Source organism: Sylvia atricapilla, chromosome 29 (assembly GCF_009819655.1).
Source record: "Sylvia atricapilla isolate bSylAtr1 chromosome 29, bSylAtr1.pri, whole genome shotgun sequence".
NCBI lineage: Eukaryota > Metazoa > Chordata > Aves > Passeriformes > Sylviidae > Sylvia > Sylvia atricapilla.
In genome coordinates this window covers 880,185-892,033 of record NC_089168.1, presented here as the reverse complement: position 1 = coordinate 892,033, position 11,849 = coordinate 880,185, and the positions used below count along the sequence as shown (strand labels likewise).

The 11,849-nt window shown below is 56.9% G+C and overlaps 1 protein-coding gene across 1 annotated transcript; it reads left to right on the top strand.

Moving 5' to 3' along the window:
* The first annotated feature begins 275 nt into the window (after nucleotides 1-275).
* LOC136372829 (transcription factor CP2-like) lies at nucleotides 276-10,830 on the top strand. The gene is given in 16 exon segments (XM_066337658.1): nucleotides 276-477; nucleotides 1,540-1,691; nucleotides 2,732-2,808; nucleotides 3,010-3,115; nucleotides 3,180-3,286; nucleotides 3,381-3,533; nucleotides 4,367-4,477; nucleotides 5,431-5,519; nucleotides 6,296-6,323; nucleotides 6,325-6,345; nucleotides 6,692-6,785; nucleotides 8,017-8,107; nucleotides 8,786-8,892; nucleotides 9,788-9,930; nucleotides 10,206-10,257; nucleotides 10,354-10,830. Coding segments are annotated over 16 exon segments (1,491 nt in total). The 5' UTR covers nucleotides 276-355; the 3' UTR covers nucleotides 10,392-10,830.
* The last annotated feature ends 1,019 nt before the right edge of the window (nucleotides 10,831-11,849 follow it).

Here is an 11,849-nt window from a genome sequence, read left to right as displayed (position 1 = left end):
TGAAGACTGTTCTGGGGTGACCCCGAGGCCCATCGGTTTGGAGGTGTGACCCCCAAGGCTCCCTCACGCTTGAGGTGCCCCAAATCCCCCTGGTTTTGGGGGGACCCCTGCAAGCCCCTTTTTGGGGTGGCCGCAAGGAGCCCCGTGTTTGGGCGTGCCCCAGCCGCACGCTTTTGGCGCTTTTTAAAAATCCCTCCGTTTTTAAGTAACCCCTGACCCCCCCATTTTTGGGGTGTCCCCAAGGCCGCCCGTTTCTGGAGTGACCACGGGAACCCCCTTTTTCTTGGGGGCGACCCTGACGACCCCCCGTATTTGGGGGTGAGCCGGCACCCGTTTTTGGGGTACTCTGCTGGCCATGGCGTGGGCGCTGAAGCTGCCGCTGGCGGATGAGGTGATCGAGTCGGGGCTGGTGCAGGATTTCGACGCCAGCCTCTCGGGGATCGGGCAGGAGCTCGGCGCCGGCGCCTACAGCATGAGGTACCAGGGACCCCAAAACAGACAGGGCACCCCAAAACACCCCGGGGAAGGCAGGGGCCGAGTGGGGAGTCCCAAAATGAGCTGGAGATTGAAGGCGCCGGGCAGCGCCTCAGTACCTGCAGCAGCAGGGGAACCCAGAATGTCCAGAGGCACCCCAGAATCTCCATGGGTCCCCAAAATCCCCAAGCGAAATTCCAAAATCTCCAGGGGTCCCCAAAAGGAAAACCCCAAAATCTCCAGGGGTCCCCTGAATCCTGGGAGTTCCCTAGGATCTCCAGAAGGGATCTCAAATCCCCAGTCAGGGCTTCAGAATCTCCAGGGAACCCCAAAATCTTGTGAGGTCCCCAAATCTCCAGAGGGATCCCAAAGTCTCTGGGGGTCCCCAGAATGGCAGGGGATGCCAGGGGCATAGGGAACCCCAAAATATGCCAAAGTTGGGGCACCAAGGGGGACATGGGGACAGATTGGGAGGGAAATGGGGGCGTTGGGGTGGAGTTGGAGCTGGGATGGAGTAGGGATGGAGTTGGGAAGGAGTAGGGAGAGAATAACTGTTGGAATTATGGCTGAAGTAATGCACAGAGCTGTGTTTGGAGCTGGGATGGATTCGGGATGGAATTGGGCTGGAGCTGGGATGGATTTGGGATGCCATAGGGATGGATTTGGGATGCAGTAGGGATGGATTCAGGATGCTGTAGGGATGGATTTGGGATGGATTCGGGATGCAGTTGGGCTGGAGCTGTGGTTGGAAAAGGGAAGGAGCAGGGGTGGAATTACAGTGGGAATTGTGGTTGTTGGAGTGGTTGCAGCCAGGATTAGGAGCGCTTACAGGTGCACCCCAGGTGCTCACAGGTGTGTTCAGATGGCCACAGGTGTATTTAGGTGAGCAGGTGGCACCTGAGGACAGATGTTCTGGGCACACCTGCAGTGCTGGGCTCAGGCAGGATCCAGAGCCGGGTTTCGGGAGGGGCTCTTCCCGCAGGTACCAAGGCCCAGGTTGGATTGATGGGGTCCCTGACCCTGCCCCCCAGCTCACCTGTCTCAGGTGACTCCCTGTCTCCACAGTGACGTCCTGGCTCTGCCCATCTTCAAGCAGGAGGAGTCCAGTCTGCCCCCGGAGAACCAGGACAAGTTGCTGCCCTTCCAGTACGTCCTGTGCGCCGCCACCTCGCCCGCCGTCAAACTGCACGACGAGACCCTCACCTACCTCAACCAAGGTGAGGCCACACCTGTCCTGCCCAGGTTCCCCTGGGAACCACCCCCAGGGGAATATTCTGCCTGTGGAAGTTGTTGTTTCCCAGGGGAAATTGCCGATTCCTGGGTTGTGCCTGTTGGGAAATGGGAACTTCACCTGGCGTGTGGTTTACACACCACCTGTGTGGCAGTGCCTTTACCTGGCTGTGCTCTGCCCAGGTGGAGCATGAGTCACCTGGGGGGTCTCACCTGGTTAAAGTGTGGGTACTGGAAGGTGGTAACAGGTGTGTGCAGGGTGGATACAGGTGTGTGTAAGGTGTACCTGTACAGGTGTGTGCAGAGGATTACAGTTGTGTGTAAGGTATATACCTGTACAGGTGTATGCAGGGTGGATACAGGTGTGTGTAAGGTGTATCTGTACAGGTGTGTCTCTACAGGTGTACAAGGTTACAGGTGTGTGTAACGTGTATCTGTATAGGTGGGTGCAGGGTGGTAACAAGTGTACAAGGTGGTTACAGGTGTGTGTAAGGTACATCTGTACAGGTGTGGGTAAGGTATATCTACAGGTGTGTCTCTACAGGTGTACAAGGCTACAGGTGTGTGCAGGGTGGTTACAGGTGTGTGTAAGGTGTATCTGTACAGGTGTGTGTAAGATGTATCTGTACAGGTGTGTGCAGGTTACAGGTGTGTGTAAGGTGTATCTGTACAGGTGTGTCTCTACAGGTGCACAAGGTTACAGGTGTGTGTAAGGTGGGTCTGTATAGGTGGGTGCAGGGTGGTACAAGTGTACAAGGTGGTTACAGATGTGTGTAAGATGTATCTATACAGGTGTGTGTAAGATGTATCTGTACAGGTGTGTGCAGGGTGGTTACAGGTGTGTGTAAGCTGTACCTGTACAGGTCAGTGCTGGGCAGCTCTATAGTATGGGAGTTACAAGTTCAGGCTGTACCTGCTGCTTTCAGATACACCTGGCAGCTCTGGGTTGGTGGGACCCCAAATGACCAAGGAGCTCAGGTGACAGGTACAGGTAACAAAAAAGCCTCAGGTGCCCTCCTGCCCCCAGGTCAATCCTATGAGATCCGGATGTTGGACAACAGGAAGCTTGGGGAGCTGCCCGAGATCAACGGGAAGCTGGTGAAGGTGAGCAGAGAGCACAGGTACCCCTGGCCAGGTGTGCCCATCCCAACCAGGTGCTCTCCAGGGCCCTGCAGCTGGGTGGGGGATGTACCTGGTTCTGGGGGGAGGGTGGTTGCCTTTGCCCCTTTGTGGCACAGGGAAGGGCCGCACATCTGGCCAGGTGTGCCAGGGCAGCTCCAGGTGAGATGTTTCCCCCTTCCCCAGAGCATCTTCCGGGTGGTTTTCCACGACCGGCGGCTGCAGTACACGGAGCACCAGCAGCTGGAGGGCTGGAGGTGGAACAGACCTGGCGACAGGATCCTGGACATAGGTGAGTCTCACCTGGCTGGGGCAGGTGGGGGGTCCCAGGTGGGCCTCACCTGTTCCCCCCACAGATATCCCGATGTCCGTGGGGATCATCGACCCCCGCGCGAACCCGACACAGCTCAACACCGTGGAGTTCCTGTGGGATCCAGCCAAGAGGACCTCGGTCTTCATCCAGGTAAGGGCAGGTGGGCTCTGGCCCACACCCAGGTGAGGCACAGGTGGGCTCTGGCCTGCAGCAGTGTTCCCACAGGGTGCTCACCTGTCCGCAGGTGCACTGCATCAGCACGGAGTTCACGCTGCGCAAGCACGGCGGCGAGAAGGGCGTTCCCTTCCGCGTGCAGATCGACACCTTCAGGGAGAACGAGAGCGGGGAGTACACGGAGCACCTGCACTCTGCCAGCTGCCAGATCAAGGTGTTCAAGGTACCTGCAGGCCCTTCCCACCTGGATTTACCTGTCCCAGTTTGTGCTGGGGGCTGCTGGTGCTTCTGAAGCCTCCCACCTTTGGGAACAGCAGCAGGTGATGGGAGGGGCTGGGAGGGGTCATTCCTGCTGTGGTTCACACCTCAGGGTACCTGTGACTCCATCCCACCTGTGACACCCCCAGAATCTCACCTTGGCTCCTCTTTTCTCACCTGTTTACCTCAGGGGGTCAGTGGGGTTTGGGTCCTGCTCTGCCCTCCCCTGATCCACCTGGGCCAAATTCCTTCACCTGTGAGTGCAGGTACAGCCAAGTTTAAGGGAATTTCCTCAGAGATCTGCCAAGAGGAACACCTGGATACCTGTGAATGTTCCACATCTGTGCTTCCCTTGGGATTTGAGTGAGATCTCCCTGATTTTGAGTGGAGGAGGGGCCCAGGTGTTCAAGGTGTGGCAAAGTCAAGGCCAACCCTGTGACCTCGTGTCCAGGTGCAGTTTGTGCCCCCAAAATCCCATCTCCTGCCTGGGTGATGTAGATGTGGAAGACACAGCTCAGGTGTATTCAGGTGGTTACAGGTGTCTGCAGAGAGCTTACAGCTGTGCACAGGGGGTTACAGGTGTGCACCAAGTGCATACAGGTGTATTCAGATGGTTACAGGTATCCTCACGTGGTTACAGGTGTATTCACGTTGTCACACCCCCGTTCCTGCAGAGGCCTTCGGGACAAGCTTTTCCCAAAACTGCTCTATTTCCCTCTGCTGAGCACCAAGAAGGCTGAGTCACCTGTGTCACCTGTGAGTTTCCCACACACCTGTCCTGGCCTGTCCCTTTTCCAGCCCAAGGGAGCTGACCGGAAGCAGAAGACGGATCGGGAGAAGATGGAGAAGAGAACGCCCCACGAGAAGGAGAAGTACCAGCCCTCCTACGAGACCACCATCCTCACCGAGGTGAGCTCACCTGCCTCACCTGGATGCCAGGGAGCAGGGCTGTGCTGCTGCGAGAGCTTTGCTCAAGGTGTTCATACCTGCCAGGCAGAACTGGGGACAGAGAAGGTGCTTTTGTATCTGAAAAAGGGATTTGGGGACATTCTTCACCTGAGCTGGGCAGATGTGTGCAGAGCCAGGTGTGTGCAGGTGTGTATGTGCAGTGCAGGTGTGTGCGTGTAGTGCTGGTGTGTGTGTGCATGAGCAGCCCAGGTGTGTGTAGGGCTAGGTGTGTGCAGATGTCTGTGTGCAGTGCAGGTGTGTGCAGGTGCAGTCCCAGGTGTATCCAGGGGTGCACAAGTACAGTCTCAGGTGTGTGCAGTTGTGTGTATGCAGATATGTGCAGGTACAATCCCAGGTGTGTGTGTGGGGTGCAGGTGTGCACAGGTGTGTGCAGGAGCAGCCCAGCTGTGTGCAGGTGTGTGTGTGCAGCCCAGGTGTGTGCAGTTGTGTGTGTGCACTGAAGGTGTGTGCAGGAGCAGCCCAGCTGTGTGCAGGTGTGTGTGTGCAGCCCAGGTGTGCAGGAGCAACCCAGGTGTGTGTGTGCAGCCCAGGTGTGCAGGAGCAGCCCAGGTGTGTGCAGATGTGTGTGTGCAGTGCAGGTGTGTGCAGGAGCAGCCCAGGGGTGTGCAGGGGTGTGTGTGCAGTGCAGCTGTGTGCAGGTGTGTGTGTGCAGCCCAGGGGTGTGCAGATGTGTGTGTGCAGTGCAGGTGTGTGCAGGAGCAGCCCAGGGGTGTGCAGATGTGTGTGTGCAGTGCAGGTGTGTGCAGGAGCAGCCCAGGGGTGTGCAGGGGTGTGTGTGCAGCCCAGCTGTGTGCAGGTGTGTGTGTGCAGTGCAGCTGTGTGCAGGTGTGTGTGTGCAGCCCAGGTGTGCAGGAGCAGCCAGGCACACCTGTGCTCACCTGCCGTGTCCGCAGTGCTCGCCCTGGCCCGAGGTCACCTACGTCCCCAACGCGCCGTCCCCCGGCTTCAACAGCTCCCACAGCAGCTTCTCCATCGGGGACGGGTGAGTGGGGGGACACTGGGGACGGGGTGGGCGGTGACCCCAGTGACCTCAGCGACATCCCAGTGACCCCAGTGACCTCAGTGACATCCCAGTGACCTCAGCGACATCCCAGTGACCCCAGTGACACCCCAGTGCCATCCCAGTGACCCCAGTGATCCCAGTGACATCCCAGTGACCCCAGTGACATCCCAGTGACCCCAACGATCCCAGTGACACCAGTGACCCCAGTGATTCCTGGTGCCATCCTAGTGACCCCAGTGACATCCCAGTGACCCCAGTGCCAGCCCAGTGACCCCAGTGACCCCAGCGACATCCCAGTGATCCCAGTGCCATCAGTGCCATCCCAGTGACCCCAGTGATTCCCAGTGCCACCAGTGCCATCCCAGTAACCCCAGTGACCCCAGTGACATCCCAGTGACCCCAGTGCCATCCTAGTGACCCCAGTAACCCCAGTGATACCAGTGACACCAGTGACACACCCAGTGACCTCATTATCACCCCAGTGCCATCCCAGTGCCACCAGTGCCGTGACCCAGTGACCTCAGTATCACCCCAGTGTCATCACAGTGCCATCCCAGTGACCCCAGTGCCATCCAGTGACAGTGACCCCAGTGTCCCACTGGGACAGTGACCCCAGTGTCCCAGTGCCAGGACCCCCAGTATTGTCCCAGTGACCCCAGTGCGCACTGGGACAGGTATCCCAGTATGATCCCGTGTCGAGTTCTAATGTCCCAGTGTCCCCAGTATCCCAGTGACACGTGTCCCTCTGTCCCCAGCAGTGGGTCCCCGAGCCACCAGCCTGACCCCCCCCGCACCCCTGGCTGACGTAAGTACCTGCCCAGGTACCTGCCCAGGTACACCTGAGGGGTTCCCCAGGGAAACACTTTGGTCACCTGCAAACACCTGGGAGGCCACAGCCCTCCTGTGCCCACCTGGGGGGTGGAATTCACACCTGAGCTCACCTGTGCCTCAGTGGAAACACTTCCACATCACCTGGAAACATTCCCAGGTCACCTCTGAGCTCATCACCTCATCCCACCTGCTCGGGGGGGGGTCATTTCACACCTGTACTGGCCCAGCCTGAGCTCACCTGTGCCCCTGGCTGAGTGCAAACACTTGACCTGGTCACCCAGGCCACCTGGCAGCACCTGTGTCCCCCCCTGTCCCCCCAGACGCTGCTGCCCACCTGGACCCCGCAGGAGGCGCAGCAGTGGCTGCACCGCAACCGCTTCTCCACCTTCTCACGGCTCTTCAGGAACTTCTCAGGTGAGTCCCGCCCCTCACCTGGGCTGGGTCACCTTCCTTCACCTGGGCTGGGTCACCTCCGCACACCTGAGCCAGGTCACCTCCCCTTACCTGGGCTGGGTCACCTCCACCCCCTCACCTGGGCCAGGTGAGATTGCCCAAATCCCTGTTTTTATAAGCCAATCTAATGTCTCACCTGGCCCCGCCTCCCCCAGCTCACCTGGCACAGGTAACACAAGAGGGGCTGATTTTGGGGAAAATGGAGCTGGAAAATGGCAATTTTGGGAAAAGGAGGTGAAAATGGATGATGTGGGGACAATGAAGCTGAAAAATGGATGTTTGGGGATAAAAAGCTGGTTTTGGGGAAAAACAGCTGAAAATGCCGGTTTTGGGGAAAACAGAGGAGGAGAATCTTGAATTCAGGCAAAGATGATCGGCTGAAAAATGCTGATTTTAAGGAAAGTGAAACTGGAAAATTACAATTTTGGGAGGAAACAAAAGGTGAAAAATGTTGATTTTGAGGAAAACTGAGATGAAAAATGCTAATTATGGAGAAAATTAAGGTGAAAACCTGACTCTGGGAAACAGGTGAAAAATGTTAATTTGGGGTAAAGTAAACTTGGAAAATGGCAGTTTGGGGGAAGGCTGAGCTAAAAAATGCCAAGTTGGGGAAAAATGGAGCAAAAAATAGCTGATCTGGGGGAAAACAAAGCTGGGAAATGCCGAGTTTGAGATAACCAAGCTGAAAACTGCTGATGTGGGGGAAAACAGAGATGGAAAATGTAGAATTTGGGGCAAATCGGGCTGCAAATTGCTGATTTGGGGGAAAATGAAGCTGAAAAGTGGTGATTTGGGGGGGGAAGGCTGAAAGTGATGATTTTGAGGGAAACTGAGCTGGAAAATAAGAATTGGAGAAAAGAGAGGTGGAAAATGCAGATTTTAGGAAATTTGAAGTTGAATAAATGCTGGTTTGGAGAAAACAAAAAATGGCAATTTGAGGGAAAACAAAGCAAAGCTGGGAAAGGCTGATTTTGAGGAAAAGCAGGTGAAAAATCCTAATTCTGGGCAAGTAGAGGAGAATTTGGGGTGAGTTGGGGTGAATTTGGGGTAAATTTGGGATGAGTTGGGGTGAATTTGGGGTGAGTTTGGGTGAATTTGGGGTGAGTTTAGGGTGAGTTGGGGTGACTTTGGGGTCAGTTTGGGGTGAGTTTGGGTGAATTCGGGGTGAATTTGGCCCGTGGGGGTTTGACAGGGGCAGATCTGCTGAAGCTGACGCGGGAGGACGTGATCCAGATCTGCGGCCCCGCCGACGGCATCCGGCTCTTCAACGCCCTCAAGGGCAGGTGAGGGGCTGGGGCTCACCTGGGGGGAGTCAGGATACACCTGCAGGGAGATTTGGGCTCACTTGGGTGGGCTGGGACACACCTGGGGCGCCAGGATACACCTGGGAGGATTGGGACTCACCTGGAGGGGCTGGGACACACCTGGCCCAGTCTTTTCCCGTCCCAAGTTAGGGGAACTTTGGGAATGGAAGTCCAGGTGGGAGAGAGGAATTAAGAATTAGGAATTATTTTACTTTGGAAGTCCAGGAATGGGGCAGAAGCCAGGAATTCCTGTTGATCCAGGATCTGTGACCCACGCAGGTGCAGTTACCTGCCCAGAAAGTTCCCAAAAAGGGGATGGTGCTCACGGCTTCCCCTCAAAAGCAGGGCCTTGCCCCAGGGCTTTGACACACCTGGTGCATTTTGGAAGGCTGAGAGGGACAGTGTCCAGGTGGGAATGTCTGGGAAGCCCCATCCAAGATACCAGGATAGGGGAGGGAATTCCAGGTGGGAATTCCTGCCCCATGGCACCATGGAATGCGGACCCAGGGTCACCCTGAGGGGACTCCTTGGGATCGGCCAGGTGGAGACAGCCAGAGGGGTTTCCCTGTGGGAGGAGCTTGTCCAGCTCCTCCTGAGGACACCTGGCAGGGACAGGGGCTGGGGAGGGGGAGCCCAGGTGACCCTCACCTGTCGCAGGATGGTGCGGCCCCGTCTGACCATCTACGTGTGCCAGGAGTCCCAGCAGGTGAGGGACCCCCAGCACGAGCACGAGGACGGCGACGGCAGCGCCGGCACCTTCTTTGGTGAGGGGGGCAGGGGTCACACCTTGGGGGGGGTGGGGATCACACCTTGGGGGGGATTGGGGGGCAGAGATCACACTTTGGGGGGATTTGGGGTCTTGGTCACACTTGGGGGAGCAGGAATCACACTTGGGGAGGGATTGGGGAGCAGGGATCACACCTGGGGGGGATTGAGGGTCTGGGTCACACCTGGGGGGGATTGGGAATCTGGAATCACACCTGGGGGCTCAGGAAACAGGGATGTGCTGGCAGCTGTTTCCAGCAGAGCACCTGCCCACAGGTGCTCAGCACCCAATGGCCCCACCCCCTCCTGAGCTCTGACATGAGGCCTCACTGTGCTCTGAGATGAGCCCCTTCCCCACCTGACCCCTGCTCACCTGTACCCTTGCCTCTGTCCCCACCTGTGAGCACAGAGCTCACCTGGGCTCTCTGTACACCTGGGGGACCTGCCCACTCCCCTCAGGCCAAGGTGCCAAAAATGCCACCCCCGACCCCAGATTTCCCTCCCTCTGTGCCACCACACAGGTGTTGACATCTCACCTGTGGTGAGCCAGGACTGGAGACACCTGTGAGAACCCAGGTGCTTCCCCCAGTACCTGGGGAGCGGCTGGTTTTCCAGCATTCTCACCTGTTGGGAATAAAACCCACCTGGAGCAGGCCAGGTGAGGCTGAGAGGTTTTTGGGGCCAGGTGTGTAAATCCTGCACAGGACACAGGTGATAGGTAGGTTCCTGTTCTGAGGCACAGGTGAGCCCAGCCGTGGGAGGCACACATGGGCAGTTGTGAGCACACCTGAGCTCTCCCTGCAGTGTACCACACCATTTACCTGGTGTGAGCACACACCTGAGCTCTCCCTGCAGTGTGCCTGGTGTGAGCACACACCTGAGCTCTCCCTGCAGTGTACCACGCCGTGTACCTGGAGGAGCTGACGGCGGCTGAGCTGACGGAGAAGCTGGCGCAGCTGTTCCGTGTCCCCGCCCAGCACATCCAGCACATCTACAAACAGGGGCCCACGGGCATCCACGTGCTGGTCAGCGACGAGGTAACGCCCACCTGCCCCACAGGTACCTGGGGAGGCAGGAGGGAGCCCCTGGGGGTTCACCTCGGGAAATGGGATCACCAGGGATCATCACCTGTGCAGGTGTTGGGAAGGGCACAAGGAAGGAGCGAAATAAAACCAGCTGGTGCTTCCAAAGCACCCACCTGAGCACCCACCTGGGCACCTCCAGCCCTTTGGAGCCCAAACCCCTCCCTGTTTCCCTTGTTGGGAAACAGCCCCTAATTTGGTGGTGTTTTGGGTTTGTTTTTTTTTTTCAGATGATCCAGAACTTCCAGGATGAGTCCTGCTTCGTGCTGGACACCATGAAAGGTGTGTGAGTACCTGGGGCCGTGTTTGGGCCACACCTGTGTTAGATCTCCCCACTTTCCCTCACCTGCTGTGGGGTGACCTTGGCTTCCTTTGCAGCCGAAACCAGCGACAGCTACCACATCATCCTGAAATAGGGAGCCAGGTGAGGGACAGCTGAGGAGCACCTGCAGCCTCTCAGCACACCTGGAGACCCTCCACTCCCAGCAAGAGGACACAAGCAGCCACCTGGGAACCCCCAGGTGTCGTCACTTGGCCACCCTCCTCACAGGGAACACCTGGAAACCCTCTGGAGAGCCCCCAGGTGTGGTTACCTGGCAGCCCTTCCCCCAGGTGACTCCTGGCATGGACAGGATGCTCCATTGCTGGAGCTCTGAGGCACCAAGTGTTCACCCACCTGGGACAGGTGTTGCCTCCAGGTGTGTGCAGGTGGGAAGTGACCTCACAAGGTCATCAAGAATTCCAGACCCAGATTTAATTATGGAAAATTGGAGGATAAAGGAATAACTCTCAGGGGGGTGGGGAAGGGAACGGACATCGCTGCGTGTTTTGGGGAGAAAAGCAAAGATTTCGCTATTTCTGCTGAATATGTGAAGTGATTGAAGTGGCTCTGGGCAGGTGTCCAGGTGAGGGATCTGCCCAGGTGAGGGAGATCCATCCCCAGATCCCTCATCCCTGGATGCTCCAGGTAATACCGGCCTCAGCCATTTCCAGGTGAAAAAATCAAGAAAAAAGACAACATAAACCAAGGATTTGATCTGAATAAAGCCAAGGTGGGATCCAGGTGAGGCAGGTCCTGGCTCAGGTGACAATCGTGACAATCTGGCCAGTGCAGGGGGTCACCCCACGATTTCCCCAGGACTGAGCAGCACCTCAAATCACCCCAAACATCTCCCCAAATCATCCCCAAGACCACACAAAAATCACTCAAAACCACCCCCAAGTAATCCCCCAAATCACCCCAAACTACCCCAAAGTCACCTCCAAAAATCTGCCAAATCACCTCAAGATGGCCCCAAAATCACCTTGACATAAACCTGAATCTTACCCAAATTACCCCGTCACCCCCCAAAGTTACCTCAAAATCATCCACTGGTTACCTAAATCACCTAAAATTCGTCCACAAATCACCCCAAATCCCCCATGCCTCAGGGGGTGTCAAAGGTGGAGCACCCCAGGGTGGGGACACACCTGGAGGAGGGGGAGGGCCTTTGTTTGCAGGTTGTACCTGGGATTTCACCTGGAAAAGGCAAGGCTGGGGGCGCTGAGGGGCCTTTAATTTCCCTTTCATCAGTCAGTAACTCTGAGATGTGACCTCAATTCCGTGCCCTCCTCTCCCGCACTCCACACCACACCCAGGCCCTGCTGGGGGCACAAAAGGCAGCGGTGAAAAAAGGTGAAGAAAGGAAAAAAAAAAAAGGTAGAGGAAAAAAGAAATTACTGGAAACAGCAAGGAGATAAAGAGACAGACAGAACAGCAACCCTGGCCACAACCAGGACACTGCCCACCCCTCACTGCACACATCCGTGTCACTCCTGACTCCACACCTTCCACTTGTCCTTCATTCTGCACCGTCCAGCTCGCACCGGGGTTC